This window comes from Myotis daubentonii, chromosome 16, assembly GCF_963259705.1.
Source record: "Myotis daubentonii chromosome 16, mMyoDau2.1, whole genome shotgun sequence".
Taxonomy (NCBI): Eukaryota; Metazoa; Chordata; class Mammalia; order Chiroptera; family Vespertilionidae; genus Myotis; species Myotis daubentonii.
Genome location: NC_081855.1, coordinates 38,309,598 through 38,329,156, shown reverse-complemented (window position 1 = coordinate 38,329,156; position 19,559 = coordinate 38,309,598). Strand labels below are relative to the sequence as shown.

General features: G+C 41.1%; 1 protein-coding gene across 8 annotated transcripts in view; it reads right to left on the bottom strand.

Moving 5' to 3' along the window:
- TANC2 (tetratricopeptide repeat, ankyrin repeat and coiled-coil containing 2) overlaps positions 1-19,559 on the bottom strand; it is a 281,996-nt gene that overhangs the window by 12,013 nt on the left and 250,424 nt on the right. For 5 of the 8 annotated variants that reach the window (XM_059669888.1, XM_059669889.1, XM_059669893.1 and 2 more), the window contains 8 exons: positions 18,355-18,540; positions 14,939-15,032; positions 9,212-9,345; positions 8,182-8,305; positions 3,906-4,081; positions 3,311-3,443; positions 2,735-2,764; positions 1,819-1,910 (listed from right to left, as the gene is read on the bottom strand). In XM_059669888.1, the coding sequence (XP_059525871.1) occupies positions 1,819-1,910; positions 2,735-2,764; positions 3,311-3,443; positions 3,906-4,081; positions 8,182-8,305; positions 9,212-9,345; positions 14,939-15,032; positions 18,355-18,540 (969 nt within the window). The remainder of the gene's footprint in view (positions 1-1,818; positions 1,911-2,734; positions 2,765-3,310; positions 3,444-3,905; positions 4,082-8,181; positions 8,306-9,211; positions 9,346-14,938; positions 15,033-18,354; positions 18,541-19,559) is intronic. The other 3 variants (XM_059669890.1, XM_059669891.1, XM_059669895.1) reach the window with 1 other exon arrangement.

Below are 19,559 nucleotides of genomic sequence, written 5' to 3'. Positions count from 1 at the left end.
CTCCCTTCTTCTCTCCAGTTATTATGAAGAGTTAGCCCTCCCAAATGCCACTTAAGAGAGTAGGTGTGGCCCTGAACATGAGAGCAGAAGGGGCCAGCCTTGCCTTAGGCAAGAAAGGCTCAGTTGAAGGGTTGAAGGGGTTACTCAAGATACAAGCCAGAGAAACAAAGCCATGTGATGAAAGGCCTGGGACCAGCTTCTCAAATGGATTCCTAAGGGACTGACCTCTCTCTTTCAAAGGAGCTTTCTCTTGACCTGATCTTCAGGGAACACATATTTCCTAGTCTCCAGCACACCAAAATGACTACTTCCTGAATTTTGCTTATCTGGAAAACTCTTTCCTTGTTTGATGTTCCACCTTGCCAGTTCTCTTCCTCACAAAGGATGCAGGAGCTAAAACAATCTAGTTGCTGGTTCCCTACTCTCATGGCATAAAATAATATCAATCAGTTTCCCCCGTTTTTGGAAAAGGCATGGGTAAGGTGACAGTAGAGAAGTGAAGTTTAGAGTTTGTGATTCTATCTGACTATGTAGGAGGGATTTTTCCAAGATAAAGCAAATCTATGATCAACTTAGGGACCTGGTCACAGGAGGCTTGAACTTTTCTTACCATTTGTATTTGCAAATCTACACGCTGAGCCCAGAATGATGTAGGAGGCACCACCCTTCCTCTAGCTAATCTTTATCCGCTCTAATCTTTCTGATTAGCTGCAACTTTACCAGGGATCCTGATCTCTTATTTTTTCTGTAGCACCTCTCATTAAGGAGAGGTTTGGAGTCTTCCACGGTAGGATTCTGGGTGGGACCAGTACTAGCTCTGCCCATTCTCATTAGGAGGTAGGACTCCTTGTCTTAGAATATTAGAAGTTATGTTATAATCAGGACTTAGATTCTTGAGGGCAATGCCATTCTCAGGTCCATAAATATGACAGCAAAAGAGGCCCTTCCTTGAAGTTATGTGAAATCACGGTTGGGTCAGGACTCAAGTTTCCTAGAAGGCTAAGAGTCCTAGATTATCATGAGTCTCACTCAAAGTGTCCCCAGGAACTCTGTGCACTCCTTACACCGGGGGTGGGGGGAAAATAAAGTGCTTCACAGTCATCTCCAGGGCCTAGAGACGTCTCAGTGAGGCCCAATGCCCAAAGCTGGGCTGGATTTGTGTTTGTTTACCTTCAGGAGAAGACAATTCAGCTAATCTTAACACAACACAGTAATTCCGACATGGAATGTTCTTACGGGACTTCCTATAGGCCATGAGATTTTGTGTTAGGAGGGCATGGAGCCCTCAGCTTGAGTTGTGAGTACAAGAAGACTCCATTCTTTTTATTGTTATTGTCATTCAATGAGTGACCTCAAGCAAATCTTCTCACTGCTCTCTGTCTTGGTTGTCTTATCTTACTCGAGATACTGATAAACTATTATTATAGACTTTTAAATCGATGAATATATTAATTATGAAAGACAAGATCAGTACTCTTTTCCATGGACTGAAAATATCTGTACTGCATTATTTTACGTTGACTCGTCCCATGAATTTTCAGGTCCCACTTAGCAGATTTCATGTAGAATCTATGTAACTGCCCAACAGTGGTTAAACTAGGTCTTCAGGTTGGTTAGCTACAGGCATGTGTAGGCTATTCTTGCTCTCTGGTTGAGAAGGTGAAAAGGCTGGATTGTCCACGTATGAGCCGGGCGCTGAGGGATGACATCTCCCTTTGTCTCTAGGACCGAAGACGGGAGTTGTCAGGACGTTGGGAGGTCCCTTGTGTAGAAAACAGTCAGTGGCTGTTCTGAGGGAACTGCCCCTTCTCCCCTCACCTTATAGAACATGTCCCCCTCCTCCATCAGCTTGCTCAACAGGATGATCATGATGTCCGGTTTGGAGGTGGCCATCGCCCATGTGGCTGGACCTGCAGTGTACAGGATGCATGATGGGTAAAAAACTCATACAATGTAAGGGTGGTAGGAAGCTAGGTGAAAAAAACATCCTGGGGGAATTTCTGCTGAGAGAACAACTTGCTCCACAAGAATTTCCTCATCTTTTGGACCTGGGAGTATCTTAATGACTCCCACTGCCTAGAAGCTGCACTGGACTGTATTCACCTTAAAATAAGAATATCTGAACTCAGTTTGCACCACAGGAGGGCAGCAAAGTCTGCATACTGTATTTGGGCAGGCAATGGCTTAGTATGGAGTTATTTTAAAAATAATTGGGAGAAAGGGTTTATATTAAATGTCACTGTAAGATTTTAAACATCCAAAAAGAGAAATTTATGTTAGAATCTGGGACTCAAAGGCCCCAACTATTTAGTTTATTAATATTTAAATATGTACTTTGCAGAGGGAAACCATTCAAGACTCTAAAGCTCCCTTAATTTTTAAGTATCGAGTAGGACTCCTGGGATTTACTGTGTGTCAGGAGCACAGTCCCAATGTCAGACAGACACGAGACAAGCCAACATTATTGAGGATTATTTTACCCCCAAAGAGAAAGAAAAGGTTCAACTGATTAGTTTACAGATGCCTGAATTATTTACCAAATATGCTTTTCAGGGTTAGTTATGAAAAGTTCAAGTTATTCTCTACAACAGTCATTTAAAAAAATCTTCTTTTAAGGTGAAGTAAATTAAAAGATTAGAGGTGTGGGGAACTCATGCAGGCTAAATCAAAGAGGAGAAGGCAAAGCTGACCAAGCCATCAGACCACGCCTGATGCTGACAGCGGTGAAATATACCTCGTGGGCGACTCGGTAACGTCTGACAACCTTCAAAGAAAGGAGAAAACAAAAAGTTGTAGGAGAGGAAAAAAAAATGAATGAAGGTGAAAAAAAAAAGAAGGAAAAAGCAGCAGTGAGAGGCAGGCAGCAAAAAAGCCAGCATTTAAGCCAACCCTTGTCTACAGGTCTGTGGGTGGGGAGCGAATGGGGCAGCAGCAGCAGGGACTGGAGAGTCTGAAGCACATACAGAGCAAGGGAAGCAAAGGCTCATGGCCGTGCAGGGATCCAGGATGCTCACAGGGTGGGGCTGGTACAGAGGCACTAGCACTAAGATGTGCTGAAAGTTCAGAGCAGCCTCCTGGGTAAGGCTACAAGGGGCATGGCAGAGAACCCTGTGATTTTACTCAGGGTAGTGTAGACCATGGCTCAGATGGCTTTCTCTGGGCCAAGAGGCTTCCTGTTCACTTGGACAATATTTGGGCCAGGGCAGAGGGGAAACTATATACACTCACACCAAACACCCAAGGCAGCCAGACCTTTGGACCAGTCTGGCCCCTGGGCACAGATGGCCAGCACTTTCTTCCTTTCTCCTACCTATCTTGGCTCCTTTTTTCAGAAGAGTGACGACGACAGAAGTGTTCCGGCACCCCACTGCCCTATCCAACGGGCGCATTCCGCTGTAGTCCACATGCTCAATCATGGCCCCATGATCCACCAGGAACTGGACCTAGCACATGGATCAAGCAGAGCAGTTAACACAAGTGCAATGGTTCAGCTCCACCAAGGGTTGTGGCTGCTGCCTGCCCTTTATTCAACTGCTGGTCTGAACCAGACTGAGTAGCCATGGTATTTTAGGCCATACCTATATTCTTGGTCTTTAGTGGTGTTTTGAATTTTTCTGTCTTCTAAGGCATAGATCCAAGAACTTTATATCAGGAATCACCACACGCAACTCTCAACCCCAGATAGAATTATGGAGGGAGAATTCAATATACACTTGGTTCTAGCTTAAAATTATAAGCTTTTGGATGGCAAAGAGCCTATTATTTCCTTGCTAGTTTTGAAGGGAACCTAAGATGATTCTTTTCACAGAGTAGGCATGTCATACTCACTACATTAGCGATCAACTTACTTTACAGGGAACATTCCCCTATCCCTACCACTGTGAAGTTTGTTTAAAGACACTCACCACCTCAGCATCACCATAGAAAGCTGCCAGATCCAATGGGGTGCGGCCATTCTTGTCAGCATGGTCTGTGGCAGCTCCATTATCCACCAGAGAACGTACTACAGAGAGATGACCCTTCAAACAAGCCCAGCTGAGGGCTGTCAACCCTTCTTTGTCCATCAGAGCAATGGAGGCACCTAAGAGAGCAAGTATAATGCAGGACTGAGGAAACATGAAAATTAATAGCCGAAGGGAAAGATGGAACTTAAGGCGTACATTCTGCCAAAGCACAGCTTTTGTTTCTGGTATGTGAGTTACCTTTCAAAAAAACTGTTAAAAAAATTGATCCTACAAGCTGTCAGAAGAGAAGAAAGTTCAGCTGTCTTCCTGGGCATTCCAGGTCCTCCACAATCTCTCCCAAGCATACCCTCTGTCCTTTAGTTTCCTCACTTCCCTGTGAGAATCCGCTACTTCGGCGAAATGGATGTACTCACTGCCTCTAGAGACTCTCCCATAAATGTTCCTGAACCCTCTAACACATAAATGTTCTGGGTTATGTTGCTTCCATGTGCAGAATATCTCCCCCCCACCCACAAGTCGCCTCACCTCTGCCCATTTCCTAGGAACCATCTCCAATCCCCGTCTTCAAGCTTCTTGTGGCTCACTGTTACTCCCTCTTGAATCTGTTGAACATGTCACCTTATTCTGTAGTTAATCTTTTAAATTCTCAATGAATGTTTTCTGAACTCAGTGAAAGTTTTCATTTATAATAGTATAAACTCCTTGACAGAATGTGAGGGAAATGGACTCATGGAAAGAGACCCAGGACACAGAGGAAATTCAAAGTTTAATTAAACTAGTCAGCCTTCAATAACTTCATGCCCACTGTCTAAGCCCCTTTTATATTCTGCATCTGCCTTCAAAATGTCTATTTTCATCTATAAAGATCAAGCTCGCTGAAACCGGTTTGGCTCAGTGGATAGAGCGTCGGCCTGCGGACTGAAAGGTCCCAGGTTCGATTCCGGTCAAGGGCATGTACCTGGGTTGCGGGCACATCCCCAGTGGGAGATGTGCAGGAGGCAGCTGATCGATGTTCTCTCTCATCGATGTTTCTAACTCTCTATCTCTCTCCCTTCCTCTCTGTAAAAAATCAATAAAAATATATTAAAAAAAAAAAAAAGATCAAGCTCAATTGACACCTTTTGTAATTAGCCTAAAATTCAATATACACGTGGTTCTCAGCTTAAATTATAAGCTTTTGGATGGCAAAGAGCCTATTATTTCCTTGCTAGTTTCAAAGGGAACCTAAGATAATTCTTTTCACAGAGCAGGCACGTCAGACTCACTAAATTAAAGAGATCAACTTACTGCACAGGGAACACTTTCCAGGCTGCCCCTCAGCAGGATAGGATTCAGATGTCAGACCAAGCTTAGGGCCTGCCACAGCCAGCTCAGGTCTACTCAGCAGCTAGTGGGCCTATCACCTGTGTATCTCTAGAGGTCAGATAACCACACTTTGTGGCTTCCCATAACAGGACGAAGGGCTGGAAGGCACCACACCTCTAACACATAAATGTTCTGGGTTAGCTTTTCACAATGGTACGTTCTGCAATTAAAACATCAACTCTGCCCAGCTGGAATGGCTCAGTTGGTTGAGCATCGTCCTGTGCACTGAAAGGTAGCTGGTTCGATCCCTGTTGGGGCACATATGGAAGGCAACCCATCAATGAACATCGATATCTCTCATATTGATGTTTCTCTTTCTCTCCCTCCCTTCCTCTAAACATGTCCTTGGGTGAGGATTAAAAAATAACAATGAAAACATTGACTCTACCATGGAATGATTTTGAATATGAGACAGAATCCAAGGAGTTTTCTTAGACACATCTACAAATTCTCTGGACAGAGCCTCCAATGGTGGAAAAAAACAGGATAAGAAGGTTCTGGATGTATATTATAGATAAAGTGATTTTTCAAAAAATAAGAAAAGTTAGAATTTAAGAAGTTAAAAGGAGATACATATGAAATAAACCCAAAATTCAATTTGTAATTTTCCTCCTCTTTCTTTCCCCCCCTTGCAGTTAAGACTAACAGTTCTTCCAAACATCCATCTTCCAACTTTGGAGTTGTCTTCAACCCCTCCTACCCCTCCTCCTTATTTCCTAAATGCAATCAATCTTTGTATCATAATCACTGTTGCATTTGGCCCTTCTGTTCTATTCTAACAGCTACTGCACCTGGATTAGGGCCTCATTACCTCTCATCCATTCTACTACAATGGCTTCCTAATGGATCCCTATAATTCCTTCATCAAATCTATTCACATTATTGTCTGAGTGACTTTTTTATTTTTTTAAAGCACAACTCTGGCATAAATTCCCTTTTTAAAAATCTTGAAAGGCTCCCCATTGCCTTTAGAATTAAGTCCAAACTCTTTTAATCTGTTCCTTTTCCATTTCTTTGCACATATGCTTCCCATTTTATTTCTCAACAGCACTCACGTACTTCACTGGACAACTTGCCTGTTTCCCCAAACTTGTCACTGTTCCTCCTTCTTCACCTTCCAATTACATTACTCCCCGCCCCTAAACAGAGAACATTTTTCTTGCTCACTTTCAAAGTCTGTCCTAGTCGAGCTCAAACACCTTTACCAGAGCACTCGGGATTCTCTCCTTTTTAAGGTAGTTATTTATCTTTGTTTCATCCCTTTCTAACCAGATTATGGACTCTTTGAGGGAGCACAGATTATAGTATATTAATTTTAAAAAATTACTCACAGTTCCTTGCATAGAGTTCTACAAATAATGTGGGATAAATAACTGTCCATAGAATTTGTTGATTTAGTAAAAGTTTCTGATTTAAGTGTGAAAAATTAAATAGTATAAAGATCAGAATCTCTGCAGTGGTTAAGGGAGAAGAACTTGCTGGAATCTGTGCCTGATGATCTTCTACTGGAATGTGCAGTTACCTCAAGGTCATCAGTGGCTGAAGAGCTCCTGCCTTTCCAGGAGACTTGGGTTGTGCTGAGACATTTACTCCTGCCACATCTTATCCTGGGAATCCAGGCACATCCCACTTCCTCAACCAACTCCCTCTAAGCAGAAGTGAGAAGAGATATGAAACCAGACTTGTTTGGTAGCTTGTACCGAGGAAGCAAGAACCTCTCTGCACGTGGGCAGAGCCGTTCTCTGATTCTAACCCTACCTTTAGAGCCCGAGGTTGTGGATACAAATCTTTGGAAGATCCAACTAAAGATCCAGTAAGTGTTTGACTGAGTTGTAGTTTAAAATCTTAGAAGAAACCTCTTCGTTCTAACTCAATTACCCTTAGCTGCTCTAACCTGGGTGTGATTCTTCAGGAGGCTGGTTTCCTTGAAGTGTATGTGCTTATGGATAAATGTTTTTGGTCCAGTTTACTAACAGGAGAAGCTAACTAGAATGGAATCATTAAGACAAGTCACAATCACACTACCTCCTGCTTCATGCAAATAAATGCTCAAGTTCCACTAGACCAGTGGTTCTCAACCTTGGCTGCACATTAGAATCACCTGGGAATCTTTTTAAAATCCTGATTTTTGGGCCTCATCCTCTGGAAATTCTGTTCTTTGTTATGGGGTGGGGCCACAACATTAGTAACAAAGAAACAGAATTTCCGGAGGATGAGGCCCAGAAATCAGGATTTTAAAAAGATTCCCAGGTGATTCTAATGTGCAGCCAAGGTTGAGAACCACTGCATTAGACAGTAGTGCAGAGTCAGCAGTGACCCCAGCGTTTCCACTGCAGAGGCCCACCAGCACTCCCCACTGTTCTGCACAGGTAATGGAGGTCATAGCAATCAAAAGGAATTTGAAATGTTTTGATGGTGGTGTGTCTCCTTTAACTTATTTCCCATTCACCAGGAATATGTGACTGTTGGTAAATGTCAAAAGGCATTTATTACAAGAGGAGGGTAATAATATCCCGAGTCCTCAAATAGGGTACCATTGTCAGCAACTGTCTTAGTCTCCCGTTGCCTTCTTTGGATACAAGAAAAATATTAGCTATGCAGGACTGCAAAATAATTGATAAAGTTAAGGTCAAAATACAATCCCTGGAAGATACATTGAATATATATTAAAATGCAAAGTTGGTGATTATTCAAACTCTTTAACGGAAGAGTTTGAATATGTTCATTTGTTTAGAATCCTGAAGATCCCTCAAGCCACAAGGATTAATAATATCTGTTCTTAACATGTCTTGGAATCTATCACTGTAAATTATGGGCACTGACCATCCAGCTCTGGCAGCCCAGGACTGACCTTGTGCAAGTAGAAAGTCCACCGTTCCCAGATGGCCTTCGGAAGCAGCCATCATCAAGGGAGTCCGGCCTTGCTTGTCTGCCATGTTGACATCAGCTCCATGGGTGAGCAAAAGATCAACTATCTGCAAGTTCAGAGCAACAGGCTGCCCGTTATCAGGAAGAGCTGCTGCGCAGACGCAGGCACACTATCCCAGACACTGTGTGAACCCCCAGGTAACTTTCCACTGCAAGCACCCCCTCAAGTTCCGCACAGCCCTTGTACCATGTGATTTCACCTCTGACTCTCGCAGGGACAGCTAAATGTGAAGAATTCAACTCTGAATGCTTGACTCAGCCACTAAATAAAAAAGAATTTAAGGTAACAATGGCCAAGATGGGGACTAAGCAACCCCATAACTAAACTCCAACACAAGTCCCTCCTGTGTCAGTGCCATTTTATTAACCTCTAGCAGTTGCAAAGCTGCCTGCAGTGAATATTTGTGACTGAACTGAATACCATAGAGAGTCTCAACTCTTTAGCACTGTTTGGCTTCTACAGCCTTTTTTCTACTCAAGTACTTTGAAAAGGATTATTACCAATATGCTTTCGTTTCCATCCTAAGTGTACAAAGTAGCATCTATCCAGAAGCCAAACATCTGGGAAGACCGCATAACTAGAATTTATATACATCACATTTTCTTTTAGCAAATCTCAGACACCTGCAAATAAGTGGTTAGCAGGGATCTGTTGAGATATGAACCTCCCCAAGAACTTGTGGATACTGTAAAATGTTCTCTGGAAAGAGGCAATTCTACGACCAGGCCAAAAGTAGCCAGTCTTTCTATACAATCTAGAAGTGAGGATGATTTTGAATGTTAAATTTCTGACATATTCTCAACTGGGATAGTAATGACAAACACCCAAGACCTCAAATGCGATGATTGCTGGGTAACTCAAATTTTGTGATTCTTTTTTCTCTCTCTGCATCAGAGCTTCCCACCTAGAGTTCACTCTTGCCCATGGTCCTACAAGTAGCTGCCCTGCTTACCTGCCAGTGGCCCTGGCGAACAGTGCTGAATAGGGGCACTGCCCCTCGACGGTTTGGCTGGGCCACTGCCGCCCCTTGTTCCAAGAGCAGACGACATACCTCCAGTTTGCCCCTTCCGGCTGCAGCTGTCAGGGCTAAGGGCAGAGAACACAGACTGAAAACAGGCGGCTCCTGCCATCTCTAATCCTGTGTGTTAAACATGGCAGTATATCTGTGTTTGATTAATATAAATGCTACTTTACCTCCAACAATAATGATTTTTAGCTACTTTTGTCATGAAAATTTAAGTGAATACAACTACATTTAAATGGGCTTATTTATAATATGCAGAAACAATTATAAGAACACATTTACTGAAACATCACCTTTGATCAAACTTACTTCATTTTATTTTTTCCTACCCTGACTCTTTTTTGGAACCTCTTCCTAGCTACACACCTTCTACTGGTATATGTGTGGCTGGAATGCAGAGAGAAGGGCTTTTGCAGAGTAAGGTCTTGTTTTTAGAATTAGCTAGGAACAATCTCTGGCCACCTCAGTCCTTGGACCCTTAAACCCAAGAACCAAAGTTAGAAATTGCAGTCCATGGGTCTTGGGACAGTTTTCATTCCTTTCCTTCATTAGTTGAGACAGACATTTCTAGTATATCTGCAACCATTTTTATATGAGGATCAGAAGTGTTCAAGGCAATAGTCAAGATAAGAGGTGTGACAAAAAAACTCTTTTGTTGTGAATATAAAGATGGAGTCACAGATAGAAATTAGCTATAGTGAATATAAGAGACACAGCAGGAAGAAACTTAAACGGTCTTTCCTTGCTGCTGTCCTTTGTTTATGATCTTTGATACAGTTGGTATCTAATGAGGGAAGCAATGGAACTTCAAATCAAATGGTCACTTATAATCTTTTTCAAGTGCAAATGATAGGATTTTGTCTTTGGGCTTGGCCAAATGTATCCACAACTGACTCATGTGCAAAACCAAGATGACCTGTAATTTCCACCAAGATAAACCTTCAAGTAATCTTTTCCTTCCTCAGTGATAAGAAGGGCTTAAGGGGCAATCTTAGAAGATATATTCACTCAAACTAGATGCATCTATGCCTTGTCCTATATGCATTTTCAGTTTTATTTGAGAAGTCCTAACATTATTTCTGTCCTGTTCCTCACAGACGGGAAGTGGCGTGGTCCCACCTGGGGTGAGGGTCATTTCTAAACCCCCAACGAATGTGTGCAGGTATTGATGGGTCTGACTATTGACTTGATAAAGAAGTTTTGTCTCTTACTCTTCAAACCAAAATCAAAGCAATCTTCCCTCTTTCTCAAGTTTATATTTCTAATACTTCAGAAACTGCAACACTTCAGTTCTTGGGTCAGAACACCAGAGCAGTCTAAGAACTTGAATGGACATTATAACATTGTATACCTGAAACTTACACAATGTCATATATCAATTATATCTCAGTAAAGCTGGGGGTGAAAAGAACTTGAATGAGTTAGATACTTGTGAGGAATTGTAACATCACCTTGTTGGTACATAAAACAAATACTTTGGAAAATTTCTAACTCCCAAGTTCTGATCCCATTTAAAGCAGCTACTAGGTAGGTGACAGGGTTGCAGCAAACTTCCCTTTTAATATCCTATGTATGGGAAAAGGGGGGCAAATACATTATTTTTCACAAAAGAATTTACAATTCCCTGGAGAAAATATGCACAGTATTTCAGAATCAGCCTTTCAGCAATGATGCCAGTTCACAGAATACAGCTGCCATGCATGCCCAGGGTCCATCTTGAACGCTAAACTTATGCTGTCCATTCTAACCTGGAGTTATATTGCTCTGGTTGGCTCATTACAACCCACTGGATCGCACATTTATATGAGAGGGAATGTTTCATTTGGCCTTTTTCTTTGTTGTATCTTCTTAGGTTATGATGTAATTTGGCAGGAATTCATATCTCAAAGCTGATAGCTGAATATGGTCATTAACGCAGCTGGCCAATTTCATCTCAGAGCAACACAACTATGTAAAATGGAATCTGTGCTTTTCAAAATCCAAAAGTAAGGAGTTGCTTTGGCTGGATTTTATAGCAGTCTTATAAAAAACTGTTAAAACTTTTTTGGGGGGGAAAAAAAGAAAAAAGATTAAGGTAAAGCCAGTTCTATAAAAACAACAAACTGATTCTCAGCGCAACCACAACAGTTTGGAGCCAGATCTCTTTCCGAGAGACCAGTCACAAAATTTGCTTGCTAGCTTGTCAGCATCTGATGAGATTATCTGACATAAATGGTCCTTTTCCAAATGGAAAAATCTAAGGAGTATGAAGAGGCAGACAGGATACAGCTCAGAGTTGGGGAATAGCCAGTCTGCTTGGATGGGATGCTGACACTAAATAGAACACAGCAAAGCAAATGGTTCTTTGTTTTTTTTTCTAACCTAGAGAGAGTGCAGCAGACAGGTCACCTGACCAACGGGAGGGTGTGGTTGTGAGACATACACTGATCACTGCTACAAAACATTAATTAAACATTTATTGAGCTACTTGTTAGACACTGTCTCTGCTCTTAAGGAACTCATGGTTCAGTAAGAATCTCAGAAAAACAAATAAATTACTACACAGTGTGACATGTACAACAGAAATAAGTCCATGGAGGTTGGTTGTATGGAGGTGTCACAGGGGAAGAAGTGTTTGAGAAGGTCTCTAGGAAGAGATGATAATCTGAGCTAGAAGCTGAAAGAGAAATAGGAGACTTACAGGCATTCGAAGGCAAGGAGGAGGCATGTTAGGCACAGGCAGAGAATGTATATGGCAATGAGGTAGGAGATAGCATGTTTATTGTATATGGAGTAACTGGAGAGACTGGCAATAGATGAGGCTAGAGATCATGACTGGTCTTTTAATGCTACATTAAATAACTTAATTAATGTGACAGGTGGTCATTGAAGGGGGGTAAGCAGGAAAGTGACATGAACAGACTGTGGCTCAGAAAGATTGCTTTGGCTGAAGTCTGGGAGATGAATCACAAAAGGGTGCGGCTACAGACAAGAAGAGCAGTTAGGATATATTTGCAATAATCTAGGCAAGAGATGATGAGGGCATGAATGAGGGTATCTTGTTTACTCTGGAACTGGCTTCCTTTGGGCCATGGGATGACTCAGGCCCTTGAGTTGCTAGAAGCTTTTAATGCTAGTCATAGTTTTTGCCCATACGACAAAGGAGAAGAGGGAGTGGTGAATAATCTTGTCACCAAATTGCTTTTCTTCTGTGTTGTTCCATAAAAAGTCTGTGCAAACCCTGTGGGATGGGAGGGGTCAGCCAGAGGGTGAAAGCTGGATGTAGGAAGATGCTACCTGGAAGGATAAGAGGCTGCAAAATGGGGACAAAGGCAACAAGGATATTCTGGTGATCTGCTTTTAGAAAATCCGACATGTAAAAATTGCACCTCAATATTTCACTACATGCTAAGATATAGTTCGTTGATTCTAAGATGTGCTTTTTTCTTTCACATTTTAACACCTCTGAATTGGAATGCCTCTTACAATTGATGTGGTAATAAGGAATTGTGCCAGTTTAACTGGCAGAGGTTGTTGTTTTTTGTACTGGCACAAAATGCATTGATTATATAGTTTCTTATAGTTACTAGTGTCTTAGATTCAATTTAGTAAGTGGTACAGATTGTTGAAGACATCATGACCATCATATTTTCCTCAGGGATAAATTATGTTGTTTAGAACAGGGTTGCAGTCAACCAGCTGGCTGTAGATCATAGACCTTCGTTCCCTATATAAGGGAAACATATATAAGATTTTGTCTTTGGAGGAAACATCACAATTCAATTGATCATTATAAATTTTAAATGATTATGTGCTATAAGTTAGGAAGAAACATGTTTACTTAGTTCCATCACTATAGAAAGAAAAGCAACTCATAATTTTTGGTGGGTTGTCAGAACATGTTCACATAGCAAAGATATCATTTCCCCCAAATTTTTCTAAGGTCAAATAACTTTTTATAGGTCTATAAATTATACTACAAATGTATTTCATTCTATGCCAAAATTTAAATAGCATTTTATGTTTCTAATGCTGAAATTGTTTCATATAAATACCACGTTAAACACAATTCTGATTATAATCAAACTGACACGAAGCTCTGAGTTTTCACAACCTTGAGATATGATACATGTGTAAGACAATGTAACAAACTTTACCGCATACTTAAAGTATGAAATGTTTTAGAAGTCCTGAGACCAAAAGTTTTATTCTAATAAGCAATTCATATAGATAAAAAGGTCTTCTACTTAGTTCACACCCTTCTTGAACATTTTTAGTAATTATTTTAAATATACTACTAGAATGTGTAGGCCTTGTAATTTCTATCCATTATCACCATTTGACCACTACTTTTTTGTTCTCCCTGTGGTGTATGTGCGTGGTCTGACCACGGGAGTCTGCTGGGAGGGAGGGCAGCGCTGTGCTGGGGAAAGCTTTGCTGACAAGAGCAGTAAACCAGTATGTCCCTCTGCAGCTCTAGCTCACAACATGCATACTCCAGGACTGCGGATGTCCTGGCCAGTCTCTTCCCCCAGTCTGTCCTCTGGCTTCCCTCAGGGTGGGGTCCCAGAGACAACAGCTGTTTCCAGCTGCACATTTTCCTTTAATCTGTCACAGGCTCTTAAGCTGCAGCTGCCTGGCATCTGCTCCCTTTGGCTCTTACAGAGGGAGGGATTGTTTGAGGAGTAAATTCCTGGGCTCTGGACCATTCTACATAATGTTAGAGAAGCCATGAAACCTATGTAAGATTTTTGCCATGGATGGAAACATTGCAATTCAGTAGGTGATTGTAAATTTTAAATGAATTCAAGTATCTTTTCTTATTTTTAATAACACTCTGACTCTAAGCAAAACACATAGCCTTCTTGTTTGGTAAACATTCTCCCTAACTTGGCCATCTCAATATTGGTCTCCTCCTGGCAAAAATGACACATATCTGTGGTGAATCTACAATTTTCATTGCCCTGGTTCCATAAAAACACATAGGAGGTTACTAATGTTTCTTCAGATGTTGCAGTTTAGACTTGGGGGAAAGACAATAATCATTTCCTACAAAGGTCACAAGGAAGAGGCTTCTGTTTATGTAGTAAATACTAAGCAATACAGAAATCTCTTCGCTACAGACAGAGAGATGGCATGTGGCTGCACTTTACAGGGTGACACCTTCATGTTGCCCCCAGAGACCAACTTGACTCATACTGTGTCAGGTACCACTCTGCCATAGCACTTGGTGAAGCCAGAGTCATAGATAAAAATGTAATCTCCTGGTTTACAACTACAGGTGAAGAGAGTTATTTTGACAGGAGAATTATTTATTCCTAACTGTTACAAGGATAACATCAAAAAAGAGAAAGGCCACAACTATTTTCTGCTCTGGTTTGGCACATTGTAAGGAAACTTTCAGTCTTTTAAAAATATTTGGAAACAAGAGCAGGGGAAAGTTTTGTTTGAAAGAAGACTCTGGTGCTAATGGTATGGGGAATCCAAAGGGAAGGGGAATTGAAAGAGAGAAATTGCTTGACTTTTTACTTCGGCTGAATTGGTCTCCAATGCAAAAGCCATCAGAGAGATGCCCAAGGTGTGCCAGAGGAAAAATCAGGGTGGGTGATGCAGAGAACACCTCCGCACACATACAACACATACATGAGAGATGAGAGTGATGTCCATGACAAGTACCTGTCTCTCCCCAGAGACTGTCAAAGCTGTTGATCTGTGCTCGCTCCACTTCCTCTTCATCTTTTTCTGGAAGATCAAGTAGGTAGGAGACAATCTGAAACAAGAAGTTGTGTCAGCTCAACTTCAGGTGGAAAACTATGCTACTGACACTAGCCTGTGAGGTTTGAAAGCTACCTGGATGACACAAGTGTTATGAAACCTCTTGCACACAGAAGGAACGGAAGTGCCTGGCCTCGCAAAGGAACCCGAAGCTGCCATGATGAGTATTTGTTCCTATCAGGCACAGTTTACATGCTTCTCTGAAGACAATTCACTTATACAGCATGTGATTTTTAAAAATTACATGTTTCTCATATTTAACTTAAAGAAGCAACCCTTCATCCTCCAAATAAAAATACCAATAAGTAAACAGAAAAAACCAATCATTAAACAAAAAATAAAATAAATATGGACAACCTTAGGGCTTGTATATCTTCAGAGCACAGCGACTATCTCCTTTAAGTATAAGGACTGTTTTAGGGACATGGGGGAATGGCTGCTAATTAGAAAGGAAAGTGACAGCTCTGTTTCCAGAAATTTGACTGTAGAGAGTTTTAAAAAGCCTCACAAAGATAATAAAATTCCAGTTTTACTTAATATTCCCTTGGGGACATGTTAGGTCAGTTGATAGGGTAGCTGCATCTCTGAAGCAACTCATGCAGTGGTACTGGCCAATGAAAGCTGAACTTTAAATTTTCGGGATTTTTGCAAGTCTGGTGTTAAACAAAGATGTTTATTAAAAGTTAAATCACAATTAAATTATATTTAAAACAAAAGTTAAAAAATAAAATCTTGTAATTTCCTGATTATTCCACTGTTTTACAATGATCTATGCTCTTGAGGTGATGTCTGTATGATGAAAATACTACAGAATGGTGTGCTACTGTGAACCTCTCCACAACTTTGTGTTCAGTGATGTCACACTGGTAGCTTGAAATCGGCCATGGAGGGAGTATCTACACCCTGAAACCGGCAAACATTACAAATCAGGATTTGATTTAGTGCTGCAGCTAAAAGAACTTCCAGTTTAATGAATATAATTTGCATGAGGGCAAGAAGTAGTTTAACAATAGGTCACATATCAGATTTAATGACAATGAAATTATTGGGTAAATTGGGGTACAAATTCATTTTATAAGATCACAGTGGAGTGGCATGATAGCCAACTTGCTAGGCTGGTTATGACACAAATTTAGCAAACATCAACATTAGCCTTCAATTAAGAGTATTGTGCTCATTATCACTTGTAAACTGTGTACTACATGTTCTTTGTACCAGTAAAATTTATCATAAATTTAAGTATAGTCATGCATTAGTTAATGACGGGGACATATTCTCAGAAATGTGTTATTAGGCGATCTTGTCTTTGCCTGAACATGCTAGAGTACACTTAACAAAAACCTAGGTGCTATAGCCTACTACACACCTAGGCTACACACCTGCACAGCACATTACTGTACTAAACACCGCAGGCAACTGTAACACAATATTAAGTATTTGTATATCTAAACACAGAAAAGGTACAGTGAAAATACAAAATAAAAGATAAAAAAAATGGTGCATCTGTATAGGGCACTTACCATGATGGCGCTTTCAGGACTGGAAGTTGCTCTGGGTGGGTCAGTGAGTGAGTTGTGAGTGAATGTGAAGGCCTAGAGCCTCACTACTGTAGACTTTATTAAACACTATACACTTAGGCTACACCAAATTAAAAAAATTCTTCTTCAATAACTTTTTAACTTTATAATTAAAAAACACACTTTCAACTCTTGTATTAACAGTTAGGTTAAAACACAAAGACATTGTATAGCTGCACAAAAATATTTTCTTTATGTCCTTATTCTATAAGATTTTTCCTATTTTTAAAATTTAAATTTTTCTATTTTTAAAACTTTCTTTGTTAAAAACTAAGGCACAAACACACACCTTAGCCTAGGCCTACACAGGGTCAGGATCATCACTATCACTGTCTTCCACCTCCACAACTTGCCCTACGGGAAGGTCTTCAAGGGCAATAACATGCATAGAGCTGTCATCTCCTATGAAAACATGTCTTTTTCTGGAACACCCCCTGAAAGACCTGCCTGAGGCTCTTCTTGAGGACTTGTCATTCTTTTCAGAAATGGTGTCTATGGTGGTCTTTTTTTTAAAAATTTTATTTTCCATCATAAATTTGCCTATAAGCAGATACTGCATTAATGAAAATTTTTTGGTGTTGGGGGTCCATATTTTCAAACTTTTAAGGGAGCTTATTGAGGTCTTCAAAAGCTTCTACTAAACCCCACTGTGAATTTCCTTAGGGATTCTTCTTCTCTTTCTTTTGCCATTCCTTTTCTTTTGCCTCTTCTTCAGTTATGTGTTCCTGTTCTAGTTCCAACAACTCCGCATTAGTCAGTTCCTTAGGAACCACCCCTAGGAGCTCCTCAATTCCATCATCACCCACATCCAGGTTAAAGTGTTTGCCATCTCAGCCACAGCCCTGTTGATTTTTGCAACCTTCACATCCTTGGCAAATCCTTTGAAATTAGGGACAAACCTCTTGAGTGTCTTCTTCCAGATGCCATTTATATACTCCTTGGTTACATCACACTCATATATGAGGTCTGTTGTTGACCGAAATGTCATTAGGTGGCACATGTTAGGTGGCACATGACTGTATGTATGCTCTCGTCTCTGTCTTTCTCTCTCTCACTCTCCTCCTCCCTCTCTCCTGTTCCACTCACTCTCCTTCCCATAGCTGATTGTTAATATTTCCTAGTATACTACCAATTCCATATATTTTGCCACTATATTATTACTATCATAAATAAATAAGTTAGCAAAAATACCGTTTGTATAGTATTTAACAGTTTACAAAGTACCTTTCATACAAGCCTTGTAAAAATAGTTTATTAGACCCACTCTACTGATGGTAAACTAAGGTTCCAAGAGATTGGGTAAATTGCCCAAGGTCCAGAGCTAATGAGTGACAAAGTTGGGACTCAAACCTAGTCCTTCTGAGATTCTAAATGTTGTGCTATTCCCATGTCACACTGCCTATCCATGGGGACACAGCTCAATAAATAATCCTTCTGAGCCTAGTGTCAGTATCTGTTAAATAGGGGTGAAAGTATGGGGAGGAACTGGATTAGATAAATTCCAAGGTCCTTTCCAATTCCCACATTCTGTGCCCATAATTCTAAGTACCTTGGTTAGAATTCAACTGCTTCATGGAGTCTATGCTTCCTATTCCTCAGAGTAGTGATCAAAAAGCGAATTCACATTAATTAGAGTGGCAATTTTGCAATAATGCAACCCTTTTCTCCTGGTCTCCTAGTCTTTCAATACATAAATTGAAAAAAAAAAACACAACTAACTTTAATTGCCTGCTTTCTTACCTCAGTGTAACCCATACTGGCTGCAGCAATGAGGGCCTGCTGGATGGCTTGGCTCTTCTTAAACACCCCTTGCTGCTGGCTGGCCATTGTCCAGTCACACTGAATCAGAAACTTGACGACCTCCAGATGACCTCGGAGTGCAGCATGGACCAAAGCACACTGTCCATTCTTATCCAAGTGATCCACCTAAGGGAAGGGGACAGAGAAATCTGTGTGAATGAAGAATGGGGCTGTACCCCCACTCTAGTCATATCATCCCACTGCACAGCCTGGATGACTGAGTCAGTCTTTCCCACGACCTGAACCAATCTGAGGAAATTCAGAGGACACTCTCCTACTCAGCCTAAATCACTACTGAGCCATAACTCTGGTAGAAGCCCCCTGAGGTTACAGGGTCAGGCTTTTGTTTTCACATCAAAAGAAACCAAAAAACCCCTCCAGTTCCAGCTTTGTTTTTCTGAGGTATATTCTCCTTTGTCCTTAAATAGTTCTTTTCCGACCAAGATTTGAAAGACTCGTAGCTCTCTTGGTACAAAAAAATGTATTTGAAACCATGAAAGGAAAAAAAAAACCCATTTTGAAGCAAGCGCCCTCTCTCTCTCTCTCTCTCTCTCTCTCTCTCTCTTTCCTTCTCTGTCTTCCAAAGAAGTAAAGTATCTTTTGTATCATGAATCACACATCATTTGACCACCAAGCTTTGGCAAAGGCTGCATCTTTCTTTCAGTGTGAGGGCAGAATCTCAAAGATTTGACCAAAATGGCTAGAGTTACTTGGACCTTAATGCTAGACTCAGTTCCAGAAGCAGTTTTTACAACGCAGTGTTGGTTTAGGCTGAAGGAAGGGCCTGATTAAGATCAATCTACCAGAAAGTCCCTAGCCACAGCCTTTTCTGACAGGTTATCTTCCAGTGGTAGTTAGAACATTTGAAACAAGTTCTCTATCTGATTTTTCCCAGCTTTAGATCCACTCAGCCATTTATTTAACAAATGTTTACTGAATGCCTACGATGTGCAAGGTGAATGAAAAGGTGAACAAGAGCCGAAACCGGTTTGGCTCAGTGGATAGAGCGTCGGCCTGCGGACTGAGGGGTCCCAGGTTCGATTCCGGTCAAGGGCATGTGCCTGGGTTGCGGGCACATCCCCAGTGGGAGATGTGCAGGAGGCAGCTGATCGATGTTTCTCTCTCATCGATGTTTCTAACTCTCT